Below are 27,936 nucleotides of genomic sequence, written 5' to 3'. Positions count from 1 at the left end.
GGAGGGAAAGAAATCACATCGTAAATACATTGGCAGCTGCACAAGGGAAACCAACACCGCGTAGCGGGGCTATGGGTTTAAAATCAGCGATTTTAGCCGGCCTTGCTTCGTTTCCCCGCTGATAGAGCGCTCTAAAAGTTTAAAAGTGAATGTGAAATCAACCGCACACACAACCGCTGATCAGGAATCAGCGTCATAATGGATTCCCGGCACGTTCAGGGGATGTGCCTACCAGTCCGGAGGGGGTAGGATGACTTGGTCTGGAATCTCAGGGACAGGCCGGTGTCTCAGTCTGTAGGAGCGTGTGGGCTGGAGGCCCTTGGCCCGCGTCTTTAAACTGGGCCCTCTTTCATAAATCTCATTAGTCACCATATCTCCCTGGAAAACCTCCTGGTCTTTCCCAGAGGAGGCTCCCCCCGGCCTGGAGGAGGGGTCCGTGGAAGAGGAGGCGGTCTCCTCTTCCACGGATATCTCCCAATCGGAGGGCACCTCTCCAGAGTGGGAGGAGACGGACAGGGAATCGCAGCTACTGGAGGTGGAGGGCGAGAGGGCAGAGCTTATGTTGCCAGGTTTGCGGCGTGGTGGCCTCGGTGGCCTCGGAGACACCGCCGCAGAACTGTTACCGTCTTCTTCTTCGTCTGTCTCATCCATCTGTAGGCCACCCTCAGGGGGCAGTGTCCGACTCTCCTCCCAGCCCGCCTGCTCTGTCTTCTGGGTCTGCTGGCTGGAGGTCGCCCTCTTCTCAACGGTCATGAAGATTTGTCTGGGTTGGGGGACAGGCTTCCTCTGGCCTCGCACCTCTTCTTTCTCTTTCATCGCCACTCTGCGGGCTTCGAGGCTACGCAAGATCCTTCGGCGGTGGCCTGTAGGGAACACCCTTAGCTCAAGGAGGCGCTGGTCACTTAGCCCCCCACAGTCCTCCAGGCACCGTAAGCCGCCCAGCTGGAAGTCCTCAGCGTATTGGGGAAGGTGCAGGCTCGCGAGCCAGTCACGGATCTCCTCACCAGGGTCCGGGGGCTCTGACATGGTGGGGGCCCGGTGGAGGTCTGGATCCAGGGAAGACTACCGCACCAGAGAAGGCTTGGTAGTGGATCCAAGGTTAATCCGCATTGATGCCTGGCAGTTCGAGTTAGGGAAGGTATTGGTGGTGGCTGAAAAGAAACAGAAATACACAGTTAATGCTTGGACCAGGCAGAGTGTTCTCCTGCCTTCCGACTTTGCGGAGGCCGTTATCCACCAGAACAAGACCAGGCGTCTTCATTAGCGTCCCCGCTAACGGCTATGAGTGAGCCACACATGAGCAATAAGCACAAGCAGTACCCAGAGAGGGTCTTCCTACCTGCCTCAGAAACTTGTTGCCAGAACAAAATAAGAGAGGCATTCCGCTCACAGCTTACAGGCAAATTAACAAGCATTAAACAAATACATACAGGTTTTTCGACCCTACGATGTTAAATATTGCTGAATTCCATTTTAATGTCCGGACATTTTCCGCATCACAGATTTTTTAGGGCTCAAGGATCTCCATTAGAACGTTAAAATGCTGCACACAAGAAGAACCAGAAGGGGGAACATTCCCGACCACAGTAAACTGGCAGGACACCTGATTGTTCCTTCAGTCCCATGGCAACAGGCGCCATAAAGACTTCCTGGGTTCACATTTCACTGAACTACAACTGGCTCACCAAGGCGAGGGTGTTTATATTTTCCACTCTGGTTTGGATTTAGGTCAACCCACAATGTTCCATCACAACCCCGACACAGCCATGTCATAGTAGCCTATCACACACCATCACTTCAGCCAAATTATGTAACTGTTATTTAGTTGTAAAACAAGACAGCACACAGAAAAACATACATTGTGTAAAAATTATCAAATAAGATATAATACACATATAGATATTTAGTGGGGGTGGACAAAAAAATGGAAACACCTCATGGAAAGGGACTATTACTTTGAAGTAACTAAAGCACATTTGCAAATGCAGCTGAAGGTAATGTTAGTTTGTTTTCTCAATGAGAGGTACATATGGCGGTTATAACCTAGGTCTGAAAATTTGCACTTTGATATTTGAGTTTTTAGAGCTACATAAGGCAACTAACCCTAAAGTGACTTAAAAAATAAATGAATTTGTGCTATCAATCAATCAAATGTTTTCATAAAGCCCTTTTTACATCAGCAGGTGTCACAAAGTACTGGGTCATTAGAACGATGACAACAACAGAACAGTGTCAGTCTGTTGGGTTTTGGTCACGTTTGACAGCGAATAAATACAACTCTTTCTATTAGGTTGATGGAAGGCCTCCAGATCCTTTGACACTGACAATAGAGTTGTGCCTAAAGTCAGACTCAGAACATCTGGTTGGACCACATTACAGTCAGGGCCTCTGGCCTCGATAAAGACCTTTAGACAAACAATTTCCCTACATCATATACTTGGTATCTGTTTTAATGAATTACGCTCTTGTGCCCACTGTCCTTCTGTTGTTGTTTAATGATTATTATTTTGTCATTCAAATAATTTGTCATTCAAAGATTTGATCTGATCTGAATCTAGCAGCTTTCTGTGCAGAGCAACACCAGACAACCGTTGGTTGATCTGTTTAGGCGGTCCGTTTGAGCGAGGAGGCAAAGATCATTGGCAGCCCCGTACAGCGATGTGAGTGAAGAGTCAAAGGATAGTGGTAGCCCTGTGAGATGATGCAAGTGAGCGATGCCAAATATATAATACTGTATGTCCTATGTTGAGAAACAGCATCATACAGTATACTGTATAACGTATAAACTTCCATGACAATTCCTCTTTTAACAACAGCGCTTCTTTTTCAAGTGCAGCTGTGTTAGTTTCATTTCACGACTTCAAAGAAATCAAAGAAGAAGAGAAACTGACATTTAACAGGGTTATTAGTACGACTCCAACTTCGACATGAAGCATCCATTGCGGTCAGCTCAATTCACATTGCACTGATATGTCAGGAACAGATTAGGGCCATGGATTGTAATGAAAATCTAGCCTAATTTTAGAGGGGAAAGATTAACAACACGTGAATTTAGTATGATTAGTCTTGATATGTGTGTTACTCACTTAACATGCAGGAACCTGTACCAGCATGGGTCCAGGCCTAACCCACACACACACACACACAAAGCCCAAACTGTAAACATTAGATTGGAACAAACTCACAAAGACTTGCTACAAACCCGATTCCAAAAAAGTTGGGATACTGTACAAATTGTGATTAAAAAGGAATGGAATAATTTACAAATCTCATAAACTTATATTTAATTCACAATAGAATATAGATAACATAACGAATGTTGAAAGTGAGACATTTTGTAATGTCATGCCAAATATTGGCTCATTTTGGATTTCATGAGAACTACACATTCCAAAAGAGTTGGGACAGATAGCAATAAGAGGCCGGAAAAGTTAAATGTACAGATAAGGAACAGCTGGAGGACCAATTTGCAACTTATTATGTCAATTGGCAACATGATTGGGTATAAAAAGAGCCTCTCAAAGTGGCAGTGTCTCTCAGAAGTCAAGATGGGCAGAGGATCACCAATTCCCCCAATGCTGCGGCAAAAAATAGTGGAGCAATATCAGAGAGGCGTTTCACAGAGAAAAATTGCAAAGAGTTTGAAGTTATCATCATCTACAGTGCATAATATCATCCAAAGATTCAGAGAATCTGGAACAATCTCTGTGCGTAAGGGTCAAGGCCGGAAAACCATACTGGATGCCCGTGATCTTCGGGCCCTCAGATGGCACTGCATCACATACAGGAATGATACTGTAATGGAAATCACAACATGGGCTCAGGAATACTTCACACAATCCACCGTGCCATTCGCCGTTGCCGGCTAAAACTCTATAGGTCAAAAAAGATGCCTTATCTAAACAGGATCCAGAAGCGCAGGCATTTTCTCTGGGCCAAGGATCATCTAAAATGGACTGTGGCAAAGTGGAAAAGTGTTCTGTGGTCAGACGAATCAAAATTTGAAGTTCATTTTGGAAAATTGGGACGCCATGTCATCCGGACTAAAGAGGACAAGGACAACCCAAATTGTTATCAGCGCTCAGTTCAGAAGCCAGCATCTCTGATGGTATGGGGTTGCATGAGTGCGTGTGGCATGGGCAGCCTACACATCTGGAAAGGCACCATCAATGCTGACAGTTATATCCAAGTTCTAGAACAACATATGCTCCCATCCAGACGTCATCTCTTTCAGGGAAGACCTTGCATTTTCCAAAATGACAATGCCAGACCACATACTGCATCAATAACAATGTCATGGCTGCATAAAAGAAGGATCCGGTTACTGAAATGGCCCGCCTGCAGTCCAGATCTTTCACCCATAGAAAACATTTGGCGCATCATAAAGAGGAAGGTGCGACAAAGAAGACCTAAGACAGTTGAGCAACTAGAAGCCTGTATTAGACAAGATTCCTATTCACAAACTTGAGCAACTTGTCTCCTCAGTCCCCAGACGTTTGCAGTCTGTTATAAAAAGAAGAGGGGATGCCACACAGTGGTAAACATGGCCTTGTCCCAACTTTTTTGAGATGTGTTGATGCCATGAAATTTTAAATCAACGTATTTTTCCCTTAAAGTGATACGTTGTGATCTCAGTTTAAACATTTGATATGTCATCTATGTTGTATTCTGAGTAAAATATTGAAATTTGAAACTTCGACATCATTGCATTCTGTTTTTATTCACAATTGTACAGTGTCCCAACTTTTTTGGAATCAGGTTTGTAGAAAACTATGCCCTGGCAGGATAATAAGATGAAGATCAGTGAGACACTAGAGAAGAAATTATCATGGATCAACAGAAGGCTATCGAATAAAGAGAATAGAGAACAGTAGGCTATAGAATAAAGAGAAAAGACAACAGAATGCTATAAGATCAATAGAGGTTTTGAACCCAAAGATAAAGATATGGTAGAACAGAATGCTATAGAATAAAGTTAAGATAGAACAAAACGGTAACACTTTATTTCCGAACTCCCAAAAGTGTGTCTGTAGATGATGACTATCGGGAACATATTAGTTAACTATCTACTAACCCTAAACTTAACTTGCAAAAACATATTCCCATTCAAAATTTCAGAAGCCCTAACCACAAAAACGAACTCAATAGTATAGGTGGCTGTTTGTAAAATGCATTCTCCATGTGGAAGCTAGGTGAATTGTCAGTAATTTTCTTCTTGTTCTTACATGCACTGCTAGACCTGGACCAAACACTGCAACACACACAAACACACACACATACACACCCTTCTATTTTGGATGCAGACAATCAGTAAGTGAGCAGGTTATAGTTACTGCAGGTGTCTCCCTGGTAGTTAATTGCATTCTGCTTTACTAAGGGGCTGAATTAGTCCCTGATCAGGAGTGGGTGAAAGCCAGACGTGTTTGGTCTCTCGATGACTTGGTTCGGATTCGAGTGGGCGTTGGGTTTAAGGTTTAGAGAAAATAGGATTTTGAATATGGTAATATATAGTGCCCCAACAAGGTTAGTAAAACATAAACCGCGTGCGTGTGTCTGCCAGGTAATCGGCCCTTCCTTTTCCCAAGCTGTTGCAAGCCTGTTAGGTTCCACAATGACTAACCACTTACATATCTCCACAGCACAGCCGAAAAGCACAAAGTCCAACCTGACTCTTCTACCCGCTTCCGTGTGAATAACTATAACACAAGCATGGCAACTTTATAGAAAATATGCACACATTATTTACATTCGCTGGCGAAGAAGACTAGTAAGATCGCTTCATATTAGATTTTGATGAGCCATTTGAGATAATTGACGCGGTAAGCCCATCCACGGCCCCGCTGGGCATGGTAATGTCATTGAGGTGTGCAACAGAACGTGTTATGTGTTATAAGTATTGTACTCAGGCCTGCATGAAAAGACTGGACCACGAAGATAAGATTCATATCTGTCTATACCACTAATCTCTCTTTTTTGGTAAACACTTTGCGCCTTCACACAGTGGAAAAACGCAATGGGGTAGGTAGCGCAGTGTAGCGTACAGGGATACTGACTCCAGACTCAGGTTCTGACATCAGTGCAAAAAGCTGCCTACTCCATCAGCATTTGCTACAACAGGATTCACTGCGGTGCGTCAACTGTCATCCGTGTATTCGTGCAAGTCCACGACTCCCAACAGTCCCTACTGTTAATCGTGTGTCCACGATTCTAAAACATATTAGGAGGAAATCGTTAGTCTTTCAACACAAAATGTTGACCAACGCGACGCGTTGCCTACGTTCACGGACAAACCGAAAACCACGGGTGAAGAACTAAAAAGAAAAACTTAAGTGAGGACCATGCAACCTAACCAACCTGAGTCATTTGGTGTTGAACTTACCTCAGGTTCTAACCAGGTGAGCAGAAATCCCAGATATCAGCTCATTATAGTTCCCTTATGCGCGAAACGTGTTGTCGAGCTTTGAACTTTCTAAGCGTTTAACTGACACAAATTTTCAAGGCGTGTATTAACGCTGCCCGTTTCCTACTCTAGCCTGTTGAAGCGTGATGTTACTGTACAAATCCCCGCCCTTTCAGCCGCTGTTCAGTGATAATGTTCGATGTTTAGGAATTCCCCGTCTACAGAAATGATGGCTATTAACTGAGTTAATACTACTGTTGTTATTTGATTTTGTAAGGCCTCGATTTCTGAGTGAGATATAATATAATAATACTTGTTATGATTATAATTATTACTATTTTTGACGTAATACTTAACTGAATTCCTGTCGGTGCAGTGTTATCAAAGGCATTTCAACCGCTTTGGTACAAAGTTATCTGCCTGGATTAATGCTAGGATGGAAGATGTAGAAATACAATCAATAGAATCACTGAAGCGAATGGGAATCCTGTCGTATTCATCGTATGACTACGTATTTTTTCATAGCTGACATAATACATCTGGATAATTATAAAAACTGGCACCTTTTGATTGTTAGATAAAATATGCTATTACAGTTTTTTGTCTTTTCCATAACATAGAAGAGCGCATCCAGTTTCTCGACATGTCCTAGCCTGATCACGCCTCAGGCAACGCATTTTGCCTAGAAAGGAATGTGTCATCTCTTACACCCACACACACACACATACGCACAAGTATACTGACACACAAACGCGCGCACACACATATACTCACACATGTACTTAAAAGCCAATGAGAAATGTTTTTATTCAATGAAAAGTTGTTTCGCAGTAAATAAATTAATCCTTACCAGTTTAGTGGTTGGTGTAATATAGAGGTCATTTTCTGTATGACGAGCCATACTGAGTGCTTTTTTTGATTGCCATTGTGTGTACTGGTTGTCTTAGCTTTGAAGGATTACATTTAATAAAATGTAATCATGACATTACATGAAAATATGAGCATGGTGACAAGATCTGACATTTTGCAAGTCCTGACTTTTCTACAGGCTTTAAAGGCTTATGGGTTAAAATTAAGTTTAGAGCTAACACATCATAATGTGTGTGTCTGTCTGTCTGTCTGTCTGTGTGTGTGTGTGTGTGTGTGTGTGTGTGTGTGTGTTTTGTGTGTCCGTGCACACTTTGTGAGTTTGAGAACAAGTGTGTGAGCTTGAACAAGACCATATCATCTTAGAGTTCTCTAGTAATATGACTGGCTGTGCCTGTAGCAGCACACATCGTCCTACCTGTGCCCTGCCCAAGTCAATCACTGAATTCAGGAACAATAGTGGTGAATGGGCTGACCCCACTGTTGGAGGTTTATGTGAGGCAACCGCACGGAGTCATTACTGTTTGATTTATTCATACACAGGTCTTACTGTCCATACCGCTCCAGAAAAAATTAAGAGACCACTGCACCTTTTTCTTTCCTTTCCAAAAAGTTGAAAAGGAAAGTTTTGAGTGAGGAAGAGAAGCGTTCAATTTGCAGTGGTCTCTTAATTCTAACCCTTCTGTTCCTCACTCAAAACCTTCCTTTTCAACTTTTTTGGAAAGGAAAGAAAAAGGTGCGGTGGTCTCATAATTTTTTCCAAAGCTGTATATAATGTATTGACTTGTATCTCCTGAACACAACTGCATGCTTCCACAATGGAGTATTTAATTATATCCAATAGGCAAAATCCACTTAGATACTGTAACTTAGAAAAACAGCCACTTATAACAACATTAATTCAGTGTGCATTATATACCAAGGTTTGTCAATGCGAGAGAGTTGTCACTAGCTTCTTTAGCCACAAAAATAATTATGTTGTCAGATTCCATAAACCCAAAGTTGGAGAGAATTGGAGAAAAAAGGCATGACTTAAAACATTTGGTTAGGTTTAAGGTTGAGGTAACAATTTCACTTTTACATTTTTTTTACATTTCTGTCACAGTATTCTATTCAGGACAAGAAACACTGTAATCTGGGGAGCATGTGAGATGAATAGTCAGCATTGTTATTATTTAAACGGCCAGATTCTCATTAAGTAACACAAATAAATAACGTGATTGTGGATTTCTTGAAAATAAAATAACATTTTGCGTGCATGAGTATTGGTGTAGTATGTGTAATGCGTTTTTGTGTGTGGCTGTGCCTGGTGTGTGTGTGTGTGTGTGTGTGTGTACGTGTGTGTGTGCTTGTGTGTCTGTTGGCCTGCATGCAGAGGCATGTTTGATATCAGTTTGCCTCTCGTTATAACGGCAATCTCCGGTTCACTGAACAAAAACACAGTAGATGAATGGGCACCCCAAACACACATACACACACATTGTCAAGTGCAGGTTTCACAGCATCGTACGTACCGAACATTTGCTACATTATGTGAATCAGTCAATTAATTAGGATAAAAATAGTCAATGTGGTTATCCAGGCCAGGAATAGCAGATATCCCCATCAAACCAGAAGGAGATGTTTGGAGGAAAATCTCCATTAATTATCAGAGGCTGTTACTGATAAAAGTGGTACTTTTATCAGTAATATATGCTTTGAGTGGGGGCTTGAGACAACAAGGCAATATCTTTCTTTATAGACAAAGGGTCAGGGAGTCTAGAAGAAGTTGAAAGAGAAAAAACTGCAAGGAGAGGCGTGAGACAGTCCGAGGACAGCACATTGTCTTTTTTGGACTCCCTTGCTGTAAAATGGGGCCTCTTTTGTCTCCGCCGGCCACACCTCCACATGTCGCCATAGTAACATTTTACTGCGACTCTCAATGGGTGGTAAATACAGCCCTATGGGTTGTTGTAGAGACAGCAGCTAACTCAGTCACACCAGGGCCAAAGCCTGGAACAAAGTGGGCTTGGATGTAGTGTCCGCAACGACTGGCCAGATTCCTTTACACTTAGGGAAGCATAATGCGTACACTATTTTCCTGATTCATATATTTTTTTTTTTACACTTGTTTGTTATCAATCAAAAGCTCTGGATTATTCCTTATTGGACTTCTATCTCAACTAATCTCTGAACAAGTGGGTCGGCCAGGCTGCGTCGCCCTGACAATGACGACCAGCATGCCAAGAAGCAGGAAAGGTCCAATGCTTGGCTAACACGACCCATTGAGACTGCGGACGAGTCATCGTGTTGAGCTGGGAATGGAGAAATCAGAGTTCCACCAGGGACCCGGGAGAGTGGAGAGACTCCTGAGGCAGCTGAAAGAGACAGTTCTGGAGTTGGGAGAGGCGACTGCCACCAGGGACCTCCCGGAGGGGAGGCGGGGGAAGACTGGAGGTACGAGCCAGGAGGAGGAAGTCAAGGAGATGAAGAAGATTTTTTGTTTCCGAAATGATGGAGAGAGGTCTGACACGATGAAGGAGACGGAGGGCTGGAGGGCGGGTGGTTTGGTGGTCCTAGAGGAGGCATGGAAGGAAAGGAAGAGAGAGGGACAGTTCAGGGTTTTGAGACTCCTCCAGGAGCTGGGAGAGGTCCACACACAGCAAGTCAGTCTCTGGAGAGAGTCACTGCAAAGCACAGTGCGCATGCTGTCCTTGAATCCGACCGAAGAGAAGACTCCGGAGGTGTCCTCTCCAACAGGTACTGTGAAAGGCTTTCCTACCTGTGATTAGGTATTAGATTCACCGTTGGTTTTCTGGCATGTTGTGTTCACCCGTTAACTAAGCTTACTTGTAATCTCAAAGGGGGACGGCAGTCACAGGCTTACCACACGCAAATAGACAAAAGCAAATGTTCTCAAAAAGTGTCCGAAAGGGATCTCCTATCCTACATCATCCCAATCCTAATACCAATCCCAATCCTAATCCCAGTGCTACAGAGAACATTTGCGAGGTGGGACACTTTAGATGGATGGAGATCTCACCCGGGATAACCAGGAATTGATATGCTGGCCAAGGAGATGCTGTTCACCCATTTGAGCATTCAGTGGCCTAGGTAAACAGGAGCCAGACCACGCCAACCCTTCTCGCCCCAAAGCAATCAGCCAAAGAATCGCCAGGTTTTTAGCCCACACTGGCCCTCAAACGCTCGACTCAAGCCGGCCCCCGCCAATGCCAAAATGGGCTAGCTTACCGCGACCCTAACAACTGCACAACGTAGGCCGGCCCACAAAAACCTAGACACAGAACAACCCAGGCCGCTCCAGCCACGGGTCCGGGGTTTCAACTCTGTCACGTTTCCTGCGTTTGTTTGTTCTGTTTCAGATGAGCTCCACTCTGACTGTCTCGGCGCCACCCTGGTCAGCGTGGAAGCAGACATCAGGGTCATCGAAGACAAACTCCGTCTCATCCGCCGCAAGCTGACGACGGCCGCAACCGGAGTCCGAGTGGAGCGGGGGCAGGCGACCGACGCCGAGGACGGGTCGCCGGGAGGCCGGGATGTTGACGGCGTCCAGGGGAGCTGTAGCCCCCGATCTGACAGCACCGGCGCTGTAGAGAGTGGGTCTGCGGTCCAGGGATCAGCCCTAGACCCCGGGACTGAAGTCAACCCAGAGGTCACACCGGAGACTCAGGCTGACTTACAGAAGGAGAGAGACAGGAGAGAAGGAGTTAAAGACGGGACCGAAGAGAAGGGCCATCAGAGTGGATGGGTCACACTCGGGTGAGTTCTAAAACGTGCACGTTTACAAGCACGCACGGGCACACACCCAGGGAGACACACACACAAACGTGCACGTCCTCACGCGTACTAACACACTCAGCCGAGAAACATCATATTCTCCGAATCCATGAACTCAGACGCTATTTCGTGAATCCATACTTCTCCTGACCGGTGAAACTGGAGAGCCGTGTCGGGCCTCATTAAGTTGGTTTGATGTGCCGCGGTCTGTTCCGTGTCAGGTCAACTCTGGCTTATGTCGACGTGCTTCAGTTGTGGAGTTCACAGTCAGGTCATCACAATCATCGACCAAACGGCAGTCATTTTGGAAAGGCAAAGTCAAGGAGAAAATCACATGCATATCACTTGCAGAGGCATAATTCGGTTCGACACGATATCAGATCCAATGAGAACAAGTGCAGTTGGATCATGTGACCTGCGCCGACCCCTTTTTTTCCCAACAGTCTAACAGGTCGGTCAGCCGACGGCCTGGCCGACATTCCCGATGCCTGCTTCGTGTCGGTCCCCGCGGGCGCGGCCGGAGCCCTGACCTGTGACCTGGCGGACGCCCTGAGCTTCGCCGTGGTGACCGGCTCAGAGGAGCTGGTTAGCAGGGTCCTCAGGGTCAGGGTCCGGGACGGAACCTGCTGCCCGTTTCCCGTCGCCGTGGCCGTGCCTTTCCGGGCGCGCTACCGTGGAAACTACCGGGACGTGGCGGTGAAGGTGGTGGACGAACAGGGGAGGACCAGCTACGTCCGTCCATCGTACACGGAGGAGATGTGCAGGGGGCACAAGGTACGAGTATCAAGGTCATTACCTCCAGGAGGACGATCGTCAGCTGACTGACCTTCCTCTCTTTGTGTGTGTGTGTGCGTTGCAGGGCTCATTTGCAGAGGTGAGGGTGTACACTCTGGGCCTGTTTGCGGTGGTTTCGTGTCTACGGAGAGAGAACTACACGGTCCCCAGGAGAGGTCTGTCACTCAGGCTCAGCGCAGACCCCCGTGTCTGTCTCCACTACCTCCCAGGATGCTTCACTTCATCAGTCGTGGCCCAGTCCATGGTATGGGAAGAGTTTATTCATTAAGACACTTGCTTTGTTATTAATTGGGCTTAAATCTCCCTTGTCAAATGGTTTTTGGACGTCCCAAAACACAAATCCCCTCACTTTTAAGGACAAACCATGTTTAATGAAAACAAACAAATGGTGTTTGTAGTATTTTGCATGGTTATTTGGGTGTGTGTGGTATATAATTGTTGTTCCATTCTTGTGAGGGCCACAAATACCTACCAACAATTTAACAGTGATACAAGAAACATTTCACCTCGTGGGTGGAAATTTACTAGCCCTAAAAAGGAAAAACAAATGTTGCCAATGCATAACACAGTCCATTCATCACAGCAATATCACATTTTGATTTTCAAGGAAGAAGTGTGGTTATATATTTCTATTTTTTTACTGTATGTTTTTATTTGGTCATTTCCTGTAACGACAGTGATCCTCCATACACGTCTTACCACATTCTGATCATCAGCACACGGCTCAGTCTACCAGGAAGTGTTTGGCCGGGCTCATCATTGCTTAAGGGTAACACATTCCCTGGCTTTACAACCATGACTAAGATTAAAGGCGTAGCCAAAACGTCAAATAAAACCACATCGCATGAAGGCAAGACACAGGCAGAGGTATCAGTAGCAAAACCTCATTGAATCCAAACAACAACACTTCTGAACTACTGGAGCCCAGGGGGAAGTAATTAACAGTCTGACTGCCGTTAGGACCCGACCGGGGATGGCTTGTGAGCGGAGAGAGGAGGCAATGGCCCCCTCACTCGAGAGCACTTTAAGAGGATATCCACGGCAAATTTGGAGGACCTGTCGGTTTCCGAGTTTTGCCACGGCTTGAAGGAGGGGACCTAGACCTGTCAAGGGAGGATCAGAAATAGGAAATAATGAACGGATCTGCATAATTTCAGGATGGTCACATGACTCCCCTATTCGAGATGGAGGACGTTAACCACAAGGAGGTCACAAACAGTCCAAGTCTGAAGATCAAAATAGATAATTAATATTGTTAGTATTATGTCCTTTCATACTGGAGGGACTGACAGTGGATTTGGTAATGAGGTACCTAGACACTAGTTGGAGAACAACAAACATACGACAACAAAGACGACCAAATCTCAAAGACTGAACTAGAGCAGAGAGCAAAGTAGTAGGTTTAAAAGCAGAGAGCACGAAGAAGGGGGTAAAAAGAGAGTACGCTCAACTAAAGGACAGACACATCAGAGAAATGGCCAAGTCTGTGATGAAAATAAGGAATGGTGGCATAGAAAGCTCTATTGAATCTGACAGTTCTGACTTCTCGTCTGTTGAATGTGATGATGCCTGATAAAGTATCCAAGGGCCACAAAGAGGACAAGAGAGAAGAGGCTGTAGTTCAGTCGTACAGGAGATTGAAGCAGCCTGCTTGGAATAATTCTAAATAATAAGTCGGGTTGATCAATTCTATTGGTTTTTCACTGACAAATCGTCTGATTATTCATGTAACAATTCGTTTCCGGTTCCGTAACATGCTGTATTATCTTTGTAAAATGTTAGGAAAATGTTAACCCAAAATATGTGACAAGAAACTCAACCTCTCGTAATTGTTATTATGGGACCAACTACAATGTTTCTAATGCATCCCTTGATGGTGGAAACAACCTTTGAACCCTCTAATGATGTCATGTCCAGACGTAGACATTAGTTTGGGCAGATGTTCCGGTTTAATGAAGAAAAAAAGGATAACAGATTAAATTCCTATCGCGGCGTTCTTGTGATCCCGCCCTACAGAGGTGACAGACAGAGCCGGACAAAGTGTGTCCTATCCGAATGCCCAATGCACACAAGTCACTGGGTTGTGATGGTGTGCTGAACAATTTCACCTCCCAGGACCATTCCAGCCGTCTGCCACCACAGACCTGGCCACCTGGGAGGCCATTAGGTGTAACAACTGCTGATGTCCTAGTGGCGTGACGGCTGGAGTCTCCAGGAAGCGCAACGGAGTGGAGTTTCCTGTGGTGCTGGCTCTTGCCTCAGTCTGTAATCAATGGTTGTCTAGCTACTTTTCTTAATGGTGTGAAAGCAGCACTTGTGTGTGAGTGTGTTTTTGAGTTTGTGTGTGTGTGTGTGTGTGTGTGTGTGTGTGTGTGTGGTGTATGTAGGTGACCCAGTGTGTGTGTGTGTTTGTGTCCTCAGAGGTGATTCAGCCCTTCAGTCAACCCAAGGAACTAATTAGCCAAACCAAAGGCAATAATTATCCTAATTAGAAAGTTTCAGGCTTCAGCATCACACCTTAGAGGCCCATGAACATCACTTCAGGCTGGGTGGGAGAGCAAGAGAGAGGGATGGATCGGGGGAGAGAGGCGGAGAGGGGTGGGGAGAGGCGGAGAGGGGTGGGAGTGTTTGAGACATGGTGGTGGAGAGGGATGGGCTTCAGGATGTAGAATCTATAGGATACTGTCTCCTTGAATTGTGCTTAGGTAACAGTTCTGTCTTGCCGCTTCCCTCTGAATGGTACGACAACGCTTCCATTCCTGTTCTACGGTCCAGCCCTGAGACGGATGAGCAAAGAAAATGAGCTTCTCTACAATGTTCCCGGGCTTCAGCATCTCCGGGCTTCAGCCGTAGAGGCCCAGAAGTTTTTCTGTGGCAAAGCTATTCACACACTGGTTAGGGAATGAGAGGGACGTATGAGTGGATGAATGACCGGAGGGATAGAGAGACAAGGGATGATGGATGGATGAATGAATGGATGATGGAGAGATGGAATCGATCAATGGGGTAATTGGATGGAGTGATATAGAGGGATGGGTCGGAGTGATGTATTTCTGATGGGGTAATTGGATGGAGTGATATAGAAGGATGGGTCGGAGTGATGTATTTCTGATGGAAGAAGCCCATTCTCATCCTCACTATTACCTGGAGACCTAGAACATCTCTGGTTACTTTTTAGTCTAGCAGCATAAATGGTTGTCTTCCACGTAATCTTCTGTAGCTCAGTAGTTAGAGGATTGCCCCTTGCGATTCCCGGATAGTGTGTTCGATTCCCGGGACCGGCCCTATGATGAAATGTCCACTTGGCTGTCAGTCACTCTGGATGAGGTGTCCACTAAATGTTTGCTCTTTGAATTGTCTTATGACGACGTGGCATCATCAACGTGTCTGTGAAAGCTCCAGCCCGTCGACGGCTCCCTACTGGCCAGCCTGAAGTCCCGGAGAGATGGTTACCACGCGGTCCTGTCCACCAGCCCCCTCCTCCACATCACACACCCCTCCTCCCAGAACCTCCGGAGGCCCCTCACCGTCACACTGCCCTGCCCCCCCAACCCAGAAAAACGGAGAGGGGCGGGGCAGGGCGGGGAGCAGGCCCAACTCACCCGTCCCATCTGCGGGGACGCGTCGCGAAGCACGCCAACTCTCCAGAAAGTGAGGTGAACCGACTGCTTCCTGTGCCTTCCTCCTGGTTATATGAGGTGTCTGTCCACTTTCCATTCAGCCATTTTGGGCCATTTTCATTCACAAGGACATATGTACTGTATTTTATACACTGCCGATTTTGCAGGTTTTCCCACTTACAAAGCATGTAGAAGTCTGTAATTTTTATCATAGGTACTCTTCAAATCCAGTAAATCACATTGTATGATTTTTAAGTAAATAATTTGCATTACATAAGTATTTGATACATCAGAAAAGCACAACTTAATATTTGGTTCAGAAACCTTTGTTTGCAATTACAGAGATCATATGTTTCCTGTAGTTCTTGACCAGGTTTGCACACACTGCAGCAGGGATTTTGGCCCACTCCTCTATACAGACCGTCTCATCTCCCATTCCTCCTCTGGATCATCCAGATGGCCATTGGCAAACTTCAGACCGGCCTGGACATGCGCTGGCTTGAGCAGGGGGACCTTGCGTGCGCTGCAGGATTTTAATCCATGACGGCGTAGTGTGTTACTAATGGTTTTCTTTGAGACTGTGGACCCAGCTCTCTTCAGGTCATTGACCAGGTCCTGCCGTGTAGTTCTGCGCTGATCCCTCACCTTCCTCATGATCATTGATGCCCCACCAGGTGAGATTGTGCATGGAGCCCCAGACCGAGGGAGATTGACCGTCATCTTGAACTTCTTCCATTTTCTAATAATTGCGCCAACAGTTGTTGTCTTCTCACCAAGCTGCTTGCCTATTGTCCTGTAGCCCATCCCAGCCTTGTGCAGGTCTACAATTTTATCCCTGATGTCCTTACACAGCTCTCTGGTCTTGGCCATTGTGGAGAGGTTGAAGTCTGTTTGATTGAGTGTGTGGACAGGTGTCTTTTATACAGGTAACGAGTTCAAACAGGTGCAGTTAATACAGGTAATGAGTGGAGAACAGGAGGGCTTCTTGAAGAAAAACTAACAGGTCTGTGAGAGATGAAATTTTCCTGGTTGGTAGGTGATCAAATACTTATGTCCTGCAATAAAATGCTAATTAATTATTTAAAAATCATACAATGTGATTTTCTGGATTCACTTCACTGTTGAAGTGTACCTATGATAAAAATGACAGACCTCTACATGCTTTGTAAGTAGGAAAACCTGCAAAATCGGCAGTGTATCAAATACTTGTTCTCCCCACTGTATATATTTGTAGTAAAGACTAAACTGTTATTATATAGATTTGTCTATGCGCTGTATTCATATTTGTGTTGGTTTTTTCAGGGTGTCACTGAAGTGTTCTGGAGTGTTGTCGAGTGAGCTTTTGGTTCTACTGGGCTGGAAGGATGACAAGTGGAACATTCTAGATAAGGTCACCTTGAGGAACCTGCAAAACGGCCTGGTGTCCTTCGAGCTGAGCGAGAACATTGAGAGGTATGTTTGGTCAACACTGCCTGGTGGTAAGTTATTGTGCGACCCCTATTGTGCGACGAAACAATAGACAACTTTGATAGGTATCAAACTGCGGAGACGCAGTGCATTCTGGGAAAGAAAGCTTTGCCAAGGGTTTTAATGTATAACCTTCATTATTAAACGTATTTATTTCTGCATACAGTTAACTAAAAAGGTAATCCCATTATTTTATTCCTCCTGTGACTCAGTTTGAGGGGATTCATCATTTTATTCCACTCTCACTAACAATCCTATCTCCCTGCTTTATTTCTGGCTACTACAAAGGTGCCTGTCTGTTTCTGCTCATCCTACCCCCTTCAATTATTATAATCCTTCCCGTCTATCGCTCTCTTTCTCTTCCTGTCCATTTCTCTCTCTCTGTCCATTGCTCTTCCTGTCCATCTCTCATCAATCCTTATCCCTCAGATTCTCTCCATCTCTTTTCTTGTTATCTCTCTTCATCTCCCCTTCTATCACTTCCTCTCCACCTCCGTCACTCTCTCTCCATCCATGACTAGACTACTCATCATAACTCAAGCCTTTCTCTGGCATCTCTTTTCAGACACTCTCTACTTCCTGTCTAAGGTTCCGAGTTCCAGTAACTTCACAGAAATGGCCGGGTTTTCCAGAAATCACTGACGGAGTGTTCCGGACGCTTTGCCTATTTACTCCTCACAGTGTTGTGTGTCCCCCCGCTCCCCTTCCCCAGACTGTTTGTAGTGCGCCTCTTCTCTCCAGTGAGTCCCTCCCGCCTGACCGCCCTGGCAGAGGAGGTGGAGGAAAGGGTTCGGTGCACCGCGGTGAACATAGTGCTCCAGCAAGCGCAGGCGGACCCCCACACGGCCCTGGTGGCCGTCCTGCCCAGCAGAGACCTGCCCCGGGCGATGTCCGAACTCCGGGCCCAGGGCTACTGCGGCCCTGCGGAGCCCTCACTGGAGATCGCCATGTCAGAGGGGGAGCAGCTGCTCGTCTCCTTCAGTGGAAACATTACGTTGACAGGTGAACGGCCGCCGCCCTCATCTCCACCCTCATCCGGGTCTACAGTGTACCTTAGTAACACTGCCTCTCGTCCCCATCACCTTGTATAACTCCTTGGGTTGGAGAAATGAAGGGGCGCGTCACAGCTGACGGCCGCACCGGCAGACATTCCCTACAGCCGCGTTTCCACGGAAACAGCAGCCTCATATTACAAAAGGCCCCGTCACACCCCTAACAAGACAGAGCTGCCCGGAAACCTTCATGTCAGAGGTTGTGACGACACTGTGACCAGTGTCCCCTTATCTACAATACACAAGTGCCGCCGTAAATCCCGCCACACACACACACACACACACACAACGAATTACAGGTTTCAAGATAAAGCCACTGTGATGCAAGTGAGGGATTATTCAATCAGCCCATCTGGGTCTGGCGAGAATGCTTTGATGGAGGGAACGTCAGAGTCAGTGATTTGGATACCGGTCGGTTGCTCCGCACATTGATAACGTCAGTGTGAAGTGTATTCAACCGTGACAGAATAGCCATTTAGTACGGCTGTGTGCTTTTCTAAAAGAGAAATATGAAGTGGAGCAGCAGTTGTTTGGTTAGTGGCAAATACCCATATTCAGTGACAGCGCCTGACACCGTCACGCTGGCGTGGCAACTTCAGTGAATTCAGAACACAAGTCCAATGCGGACAGCACAATGAGGATTACAGTGGGTGTGAATGCGGGTGGGCCTTCAGCCAGTGCTCAAACATTCCCAAGAAAGTTTGGTTCCAGTTTTATTCACTGGATGTTTCCTCCAGGGTCCCGGCACCATCAGAGTGGCGAAGGTGGCGGCGGTGTTTGTGAGCGAATAACTTTCCACAGTCAGAGAAAGAACCACCTCCGCTTGCATTTGACCGAGGTGGACCCGTTTGGGAACTACAGCTCGCCCCACTACAAGGGCACGGCCCTGTTCTACAAGGTGGCTGTTGGTCGGGTGGAATGGCGAGAGGGCCAGGCCACTCCCTCCTGCTGTGTGTCTCTTAAGGACCTCGTCTGCAAGCTGTCTGTGACTCTGCCCAAGGTACAGTACTAAATCTTTATTCCAATTGTTTGTCATCTTCCATAGTGACATAGTCCACACCTTGTTTCATACATTCACTTACTATACACACCTGGTTTCATACAGGGACATGCTATACACACCTGGTTTCATTGTGACATGCACACCTGGTGTCACACAGGGCCATACACTTTTGATTTCATAATGACATACAAACCTGGTTTCATACATGGACGCATTATACTCACCTATGTTTATCGTAACATATTCACCTGGTTTCATAGTAACATATTCACCTGGTTTCATAGTAACATATTCACCTGGTTTCATAGTAACATATTCCCCTGGTTTCATAGTAACATATTCACCTAGTTTCATAGTAACATATTCACCTGGTTTCATAGTAACATATTCACCTGGTTTCATAGTAACATATTCCCCTGGTTTCATAGTAACATATTCCCCTGGTTTCCTAGTAACATATTCACCTGGTTTCATAGTAACATATTCACCTGGTTTCATAGTAACATATTCACCTGGTTTCATAGTAACATATTCCCCTGGTTTCATAGTAACATATTCACCTGGTTTCATAGTAACATACACCTGGTTTCATAGTAACATATTCACCTGGTTTCATAGTAACATATTCACCTGGTTTCATAGTAACATATTCACCTGGTTTCATGGCGACATTTTATACACAAAAGGTTTCATGACTAAATTTTTCACATACCTGGTTTCACAGCAAAATACTATACACACCTGGTTTCATAGCAACATAATATACACACCTTGTTTCATAGTGACATATTAATCAACTGGTTTAGTAAATGTTCTGGTTGTTCTGTCGTGTTTCTAGAAAGTGAGAACCAGAAGTCGACCTGTGAGTGCTAAGGTGACATCACATGGCCAGTCAGGTACTACAGGAAACACACACACTCTCTCACTTGCAACATGTCAGACATCAGTGTCCACAAACCCATGACAACGACCTGTCCTCGACCAGGGTGTCTGTCGGACTCCGCCCTCCTCTGGCTGTCCGAGGAGCTCTCTGAGGAAGACGTTTCCCAGCTGGTCCTCTGCTTCCGTCTGCACCGTGGCTCCGTCCAGCTGGCAAGGCACCAGGCGCCGGGCGGCCCAGCCTCATGGGCCTACCACGTCCTGGCTCTGTGGAGGAGGGCGCTCCCGGCCGGCCCGCACTCCGCCAAGACCGCCTCTCTGGCCCGCTGCCTGGCCAAGAGCGGACGGCCCGACCTGGCCAGAGAGCTGCTGTTACGACAGACGGCCACAGGGGAGAGCCCTGTGGATTCTGACAAGTAGAGGGGGGCTGTTGGCGCATCCTGAAGATGAAGTGTATGCTAAGCAGTGGTTCCCGGTGTTTAGTAGTTGTTAGTCCTGTGAGGGCTGCATGACAGAACTAAACCTGTCTTTTATTGGAGCAGCCAGTCCTATCAGGAGGGACTTACAATACAACATGTATATAAGCTGTAGTATGACATAATGTGAAGCTCGAGGGCAGTCTTGAATGAATCTTATGTCTCCATATTGTCTTTGTTTCGACTCATGAATGATGGCTGTGAGTGTGACTCATACATAATGCAGATTATAGGCCTCTAGCGGCCAGAAGGCCACTGAACACGTCCTCCATTTTAATATTGTCATTGGGCTTCATCACTCCTCATCCTCTTTGCACTTCACTGCGTATCTCTGCATAACGGAACGCTCCGACCCGCTGTATGTTGCTGAGGAGAGACCGTGTTCGTGGTCTCACCCGCTTGTGTCTTCAGCGGCCGAGTCCATGGCTTAACTGTCTTCAGAGTAGGAAACATACTGTGCCGGGTTGGGTCCTCTGAACGTCTGTGTTACATGGCAGCGTTGTAGCTTGCTCTGACGCTGTTTGTCCACATGGGGGCAGCAACAGCCAGGGAAAATGTCTTCAGTTGAGTGGAACAGGGTTGCAGCATTTAGGGAATTTGAAATTAGGACTGGGGCTTTTTGGAAAGCCAAGGAACCTATTGAGAGTTGAGCAGAATTTTTCAACAATGGAAATCAGTTAGCTTTCACCAGTAACAAGTGCATTTGATTCGTCCGCGGAAGTGAATGAGCGTTGCGTGGGAAAATCACGAAATCCCGCTTCTCAGGACCGTGGACGTGCTGCAGAACAGGAATACACGGTGTGTGAACGTTTTGTGGTGTAATTCTGAGGAAAAGCATGTGATTGGATCTTTGTGGCTACTGTAGCTGCACCCACGATGCTCTAGTTGTAAAATGTGATCAATCGTTTGACGTGTAATAAACTCCTTAACAACAACGCGTGTTTGTGGGTGACTCAGTAAAACCTGTTTCAACAGGTGAGGGCAGCAGTGAAGGAAATACTTCCATACTGCACAGCTCCCCTCCCATACTGTAAACTGGTGTAGTCCCTTTTTAAAGTAAAGCACTGTGCAGTCTTAGGCACCTGAAAGTTGAACTAAAGTCATTTGTTTGGAAAGTAAGTGTTTATTTGTAAGAACATATAAATATACATATTATATGAATGTATTTATAAATATTATATATATTTTTTTTTTCCATTACAACGCTTATTACCTTATTATCAAATAAATGGCCTTAGTTTGACATTCAGGTGCCTAAGACTTTTGTACAGTCCTGTAAATCAACTGATCACTATAACCAGATCATAAACCAGACTGGAAAATAATAACCAGCAATCAATCAATCAAATGTATTTATAAAGCCCTTTTTACAAAAGCAGTTGTCACAAAGTGCTTTACAGAGACACCCGGCCTTAAACCCCAAGGAGCAAACAACTGTAGTGTTGAATTTCAGTGGCTAGGAAAAACTCCCTAAGAAGGCCGAATTTTAGGAAGAAACCTAGAGAGGACCCAGGCTCAGAGGGGTGACCAGTCCTCTTCTGGCTAAGGAAACCACGACACTCCTGACACAGTCTGCCAGGTGCCGGCAATCTAATTCTTGGCTTCCGCTCCTTTTCCCTCGGCTGTGTCTCATTCTCTGGAGCCTCGGGGGTCAGCAGTTGGAAACGGAGACCCCTGCAGTCAGGTGGAAGTGGATCTGGGGACCCCCCCATGGAGAGAGAGAGAGAGTGAGAATGCGTGGTAGGCAGGAGACCCCTCTGCATATCAAATGGGGGGTAAAGGGAAAAGTTAATGAAGTATTAAACACAGATGGCTAATGAATGCTTAAACACTCCCCGTCACGCTCTCTCTTTCCCCGTCCCTCTCATCCTTTCTGTATAATTTCGATCCTTCCGATTTTGTGATGTCCACCTCAAAATGAAGGCCTTGCCTTGTCGCGACAGTTCTACCAAATGTTGGTTAGAGATTGAAATGGCCTTAAGTTGTTCTGCTATTGCTCACATTGCTTGCTAAACCAGACTGCATTGACCGACACATATACAGTGGAGGAGAATGCATTCCCTTGCCGACGACCCTGAAACTTGAAGGCACTTGCTCTTAAGGAGTCTCCTGAGAGCCACCATACAAGGTAATCCATCAATCCTGCTAAGCCAGTATGCAGCCAGCTCTGCAGGAACCCCAGTCATTCATTATGACACGAGCAGAATTTGAACTCCTGACCCAAACGATGCAGCTGTACTGAAAGGCAGTCGCCACTGAGGAAAATCCAACCGTTTCTCTTTTCTCCCACTCTCTGTCACTCCATCTGTCTTTTATCGCTCTATCTATGTGACTCCATCTGATTTTTATCGCTCCATCTCTGTCACTCCATCTGTCTTTTATCGCTCTGTCTTTTATTGCTTTACCTCTGTCACTTCATCTGTCTTTTATCGCTCTATCTCTGTCACTTCATCTGCTTTTTATCGCTCTATCTCTGTCACTTCATCTGTCTTTTATCGCTCTATCTCTGTCACTCCATCTGTCTTTTATCACTCTATGCCTGTCACTCCATCTGTCTTATCGCTCTATCTCTGTCACTCTGCCTCTAACTGTGCTCCCTGTCATCATGCATGTTGTTCTCCTTTCTCTCTCCATCTCTTCTCTCTTTTCTCTCCAGGCTAAAAGATATGTGACGATCGACCAGGGGAATCAGTGCCTCAGAGTGTGTGTGCCTGCAGAAGGTGTCATTAGAGTCTGGCACACAGGGGTCCACACACACACACACACACACACACATATATATGCACACATAAACACACATACACACACACATACACACACATACACACTTTGCGCCTGGCTAGAGGTAAATGTCAGAGTGAGAGGAAATCATTTCTCTCTCTTCATTATGTAAAAGGCCACACAGCACACAGCTCGATGGGGGCTCTGCCTGGGAGCGAACCCAGGGCCAATCTAGTAATGTAATGAGACACACCGAGGAATTTTAAGCTGAACTTATTAAGAGCTCCTCACTGGACACGTGATGCATTACGATTCAAATGACTTGCCGTCAAAGGGATGATCTCAAACTTGACGTCTGGTGGATACTCAAATTTGATAGAAGTCCTTCATCAATCACCAGGCCCCGGGTGTCTTCCCACTGGGAACGGATGTCACTTCAGCATCCTGTCTAGGTTTGTGCATGGCTGAGTCTTTAACTGATGTGAATTCCATGTGATATCCACATCAAAAGTCGGCATATCCGTAGATTCGGGTGAAAAGGTTGTGTTGGTGAGGAAAAGATAGGGTTTCTGCAGAGCCCAATGATGTTTAATGGAGGGAGGTGCTGTAAACTCCAGTGAGAAAACCACAGGTGTTTAATGGCGGGAGGTGCTGTAACTTCTGGTGAAAAACCCATTGATGTTTAATGGAGGGAGGTGCTGTAACTTCTGGTGAAAAACCCATTGATTTTTAATGGAGGGAGGTGCTGTAACCTCTGGTGAAAAACCCATTGATGTTTAATGGCGGGAGGTGCTGTAACCTCTGGTGAAAAACCCATTGATGTTTAATGGAGGGAGATGGTGTAACCTCTGGTGAAAAACCCACTGAAGTTTAATGGAGGGAGATGGTGTAACCTCTGGTGAAAAACCCACTGAAGTTTAATGGAGGGAGATGGTGTAACCTCTGGTGAAAAACCCACTGAAGTTTAATGGAGGGAGATAGTGTAACCTCTGGTGAGAATTCAACATCTGAACCAACTAATGCATATTGCGAGACTATTAAATGAAGCATATTTTAATAAACCCTTATACAAATATAAAGGCCTATGTGTCTATATGTTCATACTGACAATAAAACATTAGCATGTTCTGTCCACAGATCCCTCTGGCCCTCTAGAATATCCCTCGATTTGCTCTTAAATGAGAGGAGCCTGGTAAGAGCAGATGAATACCCCCTTAGCAGATCTTATCTTCCCCCTCCTCAGGTAATTTTCCATATCATAATGTGGTTAAGTCTAATGCAATGATCAGGAAGAACTTCAGCCTTATACACAAAAGAATACGTATTCAGGCAGGGGGTGAATTTCCTGTAAAAGGGAATATATGGTCTATTTACAGCCCTTAAGTGGCCATGTGGATTTTATTAAGTATGAATATCTAACAGAGAATATTACTAACGTTTATATTTGTGTGTGTATATATATATATATATATATATATATATATATATATATATATATATATATATATATATATACACAGTGTTGGGTAGTTTACTTTTAAAATGGAATATGTTACAGTTACAAGTTACCTGTCCACATTTGTAATCAATAACGTAACTTTTTGATTACTTTAATCCAATTACTTTGTATTACTTTTAGAATACTTTAATATTAAGAGGCATTAGAAAACAAATAGGAATAGCCTATAACCAACTGAACACATTTTGTGGGATCAATCAATGTTAGAGTTTCATAGCTGGGCAAAAACATTTTAGCATACAAATCTGAGATGCTAGGTAAAAGCAGGATCATGGCTTCCCTGTATAGTCCAGTCATTTTAAGCCAAAATGGGGGTCAACCTAGGACAAATTGCAGCAGAAACAAACTCAACTGATTTTGTATCCTCAATATGTCCTGAGTAAGGGGGAAAAAAGACTGTATAGCTAGCTAACACAGCTGCTAACACAGTTGTGTTAGCTAGCTATACAGTTGTGTTAGCTAGCTTAGCTAGCAGCAGCAAAGAACTTGTTAGCTGTCTCGAGACTAATTCACTTGAATTACTTAAATGGCAGTGCAATGCCTACGATAACCCATGTATAACCTCAAGAAATTCAAAGAAAGTGACATGTTTCGAGAGCAAGTCAAGGTGCTCTATGAACATTCAGCTTCTACAGATGATGTAGCAGAAGCAGGGGAGAAAGCTATGGTGATTCTCTACAATGGAAGATCTACAGACTCCCTGGACTCCCTCCGATATCATTGATTCTGTGAGAAGGTGGCATCCAGTTCTACTTACATTCAGCCACAGGTCTTACCACTAACATCGGGAGCAGCAAAGTACCACAGCCTGCGAGTGTACAAGAATGGAAGGGATCAACATCTGGTACATTAAAATTTTACTGAAACATTTCTTACAGATGGACTCTGTCCTATGGAGTGCCAGGGATTTGTGCCAATTAAAACAACCCTTCCTCCTGCTCCTGAGAAGCTCATGAAGGTCATAAGGTCCAGCTGCCAGTCTGACTGCAGCACCCGGAGATGCAGTTGTAAAAAAAAAGCTGTATAGAATGCACCCCATGGACACTGCAGGGGAGTGAGCTGCACATTCTCAATCCAGTTGGCCTGTGATGAGAATGAAGATGAGATTCTCTAGTGCTGCATTGAGTACGTAATTTGATTGTTTGATCCAGCCACTGTTTATTTTACCTACCTTTTGTCTTCTGCATTCTCCTTACCCTTGTCTCCTGTTCTTCCCTCAGACTCATCCCCCAGAAACAGTCCCACGGACCCAGCCCCAAACCCCATCTCTGCAATAATAATGAATAAAGGCTGGTTTAAAGTGCATCTTCCTGCCTCTATGTATTAATGCTCATGCGTCGAGTGGATAACTAAATCACATTTAATATGGGTAGGCTTATCGTAGATATACTCTGCTTTTTACCAATAAAACTAGCGCTTCATCGGTCACTAATCTGGTTATGCACGGCCACTTTTGCGCACACGATGACCACACCCAGCAACTGAGGTGCGCAATTTTTATTATGGTTCAAATAACTATGTTTTCAAAACATTATATAAAAATAAATAAACATACAAAGTGTCATAATTGTTCAGCGCAACTTTTCTTTTTCAATTGAAGTAATCCAAAAGTAATCATACCTTTTTTTTTCAAAAGTTTCTGTAATCCGATTACAATATTTTAGTTGGTAACTGTTTTTCTGTAATCCGTTACATGTAAAATATATATCAACCCCAGCTCCCTGTAGCCGGACACTACCTCTGGATGCGACGAGTGCAGACTGACAGTCCAGGGCTTTGACGTTGTGATGCTACTGAAGCAAGTAGGGGATCAATGCAGCGAGATGTGTGTCACATAGAAGCAGAGGGACCAGGGCGCCCTAGAACCTAAAGCTACAGGCTTCCTCCTGCGGACAACAGGTGTGCAGCATGCACTCAATCTGTCCCTCATTATTAATTGTTATTTTCTTTCTATTTATCACTTTGAACCCTGACCTGGATGTCCTCATGCAAAGCTGAGCCTGCTCCTGGGCCCCGCCAGGATGCTGACATGGGTTGTGTGTGTGTGTGTGTGTGAATGCGTACCTGTCAGCTGTTGTGTTCACTCATCCATTACCGAATCCTCATTTCTCCCTTCAGCGGACCAGACCCCCTGCCCGCACGCTCCCCAGGGGTTGAAAGCAGTAGATCACAAGCTATCCGTGTTGGGTGTATGTTAATAGCGTGTTTGATATTCCTGGGATCATTCCATAGGTTGTATAGGTTTGGGGAGGAGGGGGGAGGAGGGGGGAGTATATGGGTGAAAGCTAGCAGACAGGCAGAATCACTGGGCTGTGAAACCTTGACATCCAGGCCGAACCGTCTGTATGAGTGACCTGGGGAGGGCCTGGGGAGGGCCAGGGGAGGTCCAGGGGAGGGCCTGGGGAGGTCGTCTCTCTGTCATGTTTTCTCCTCTCTCAAACAATAATATTCGCCTGAGTAGACACATACACACACACACACAGACACACACACAGGGACAGCCTCCTCTTAGCCACCCAGGACATCTCTCAGGGGTGAAAGGTCAGGGGAATCGAGATGCAGTCAGGCTTCAAATATCATCATTTAGCATGCGGTTGCATCATAGATATCAAGGCACTCTGTGAAGAAGTCACACAGCTCTGTCAAAACGTGTTACCAAACTGCAAAGAAAATGTATTTTCAAGTATATTTATCTTATTTTCTGGTTAAAAATTTAACCATTCTTAAAATAAGGGCATTTTTTCTTAACAAGCTAAAGTTGTCATAGATAACACGACTTGGTTTTAGCAATTTGTTGATTTGTTGACAAAAGGCTTTTACCTTTTTCCGTTTTATTGTTCATAACTGCTGTGTACACAGATCTTTTTTATTTTTTTTAAATACACCAAGCTAACAAATCCCTGCAAAAACAGAACCATTTTTAAATATATTTTCCACAGTATGTTATACTCTATACAGTTCCTACTGGTTCCACAGTTGACCTTCTGATATCGGGCTCGACCCACTATATAGTTCTTTGTATTCCACCTCGAGCTACTCCACCACCAATGCATCTGAACTCTTCTTCCCATACCCTTGATTAACCGATTTCTTCAGTAGAGTTGTGTTTACTGTTTGGCACAAAATATGCATGGCATTGACATTGTGTGTGAAATCAATGAAATCAAGAATACTGCTGTGCTCTTTGGGTTATAATGGAGATCGACTGGTACCCGTTTTCAATAGAAGTGTCTTAGGAATCGAGAAAAACAGTATTAAGCAAGCCAACACCAAGTGGAGAGGGCGGACATTTTGGCTGAAGTGATGCATTTAACAGAGGCGGTGTCTTGACAGTGCACAGCAGGACAGCAGGACACATGA

At 45.2% G+C, this 27,936-nt stretch overlaps 2 protein-coding genes across 3 annotated transcripts in view; one reads left to right on the top strand and one right to left on the bottom strand.

Moving 5' to 3' along the window:
* The window catches only part of zmp:0000000660 (arf-GAP with Rho-GAP domain, ANK repeat and PH domain-containing protein 2), a 109,440-nt gene extending 102,924 nt beyond the window's left edge, over positions 1 to 6,516 (bottom strand). For both annotated transcript variants that reach the window (XM_029117473.2, XM_029117474.2), the window contains exons 1-2: positions 6,380 to 6,516; positions 233 to 1,151 (exon numbers count right to left, since the gene is read on the bottom strand). In XM_029117473.2, coding sequence (XP_028973306.1) covers positions 233 to 1,026 — 794 coding nt within the window. In that variant the 5' untranslated portion in view covers positions 1,027 to 1,151; positions 6,380 to 6,516. The remainder of the gene's footprint in view (positions 1 to 232; positions 1,152 to 6,379) is intronic.
* dthd1 (death domain containing 1) lies at positions 5,903 to 21,271 on the top strand. Its single transcript, XM_020043254.2, has 11 exons — positions 5,903 to 6,395; positions 9,396 to 10,006; positions 10,630 to 11,026; positions 11,488 to 11,818; positions 11,904 to 12,083; positions 15,236 to 15,495; positions 16,762 to 16,911; positions 17,639 to 17,928; positions 18,716 to 18,978; positions 19,820 to 19,877; positions 19,967 to 21,271. The coding sequence occupies exons 2-11, from the start codon at positions 9,568 to 9,570 to the stop codon at positions 20,278 to 20,280; spliced, it is 2,682 nt and encodes an 893-aa protein (XP_019898813.2). The 5' UTR covers positions 5,903 to 6,395; positions 9,396 to 9,567; the 3' UTR covers positions 20,281 to 21,271.
* Positions 21,272 to 27,936: the final 6,665 nt, after the last annotated feature.

The sequence above is a fragment of the Esox lucius genome, chromosome 24 (genome assembly GCF_011004845.1).
Source record: "Esox lucius isolate fEsoLuc1 chromosome 24, fEsoLuc1.pri, whole genome shotgun sequence".
Taxonomy (NCBI): Eukaryota; Metazoa; Chordata; class Actinopteri; order Esociformes; family Esocidae; genus Esox; species Esox lucius.
The sequence above is the reverse complement of the archived record's forward strand: the minus strand, read 5'-3'. Positions and strand labels throughout refer to the sequence as shown.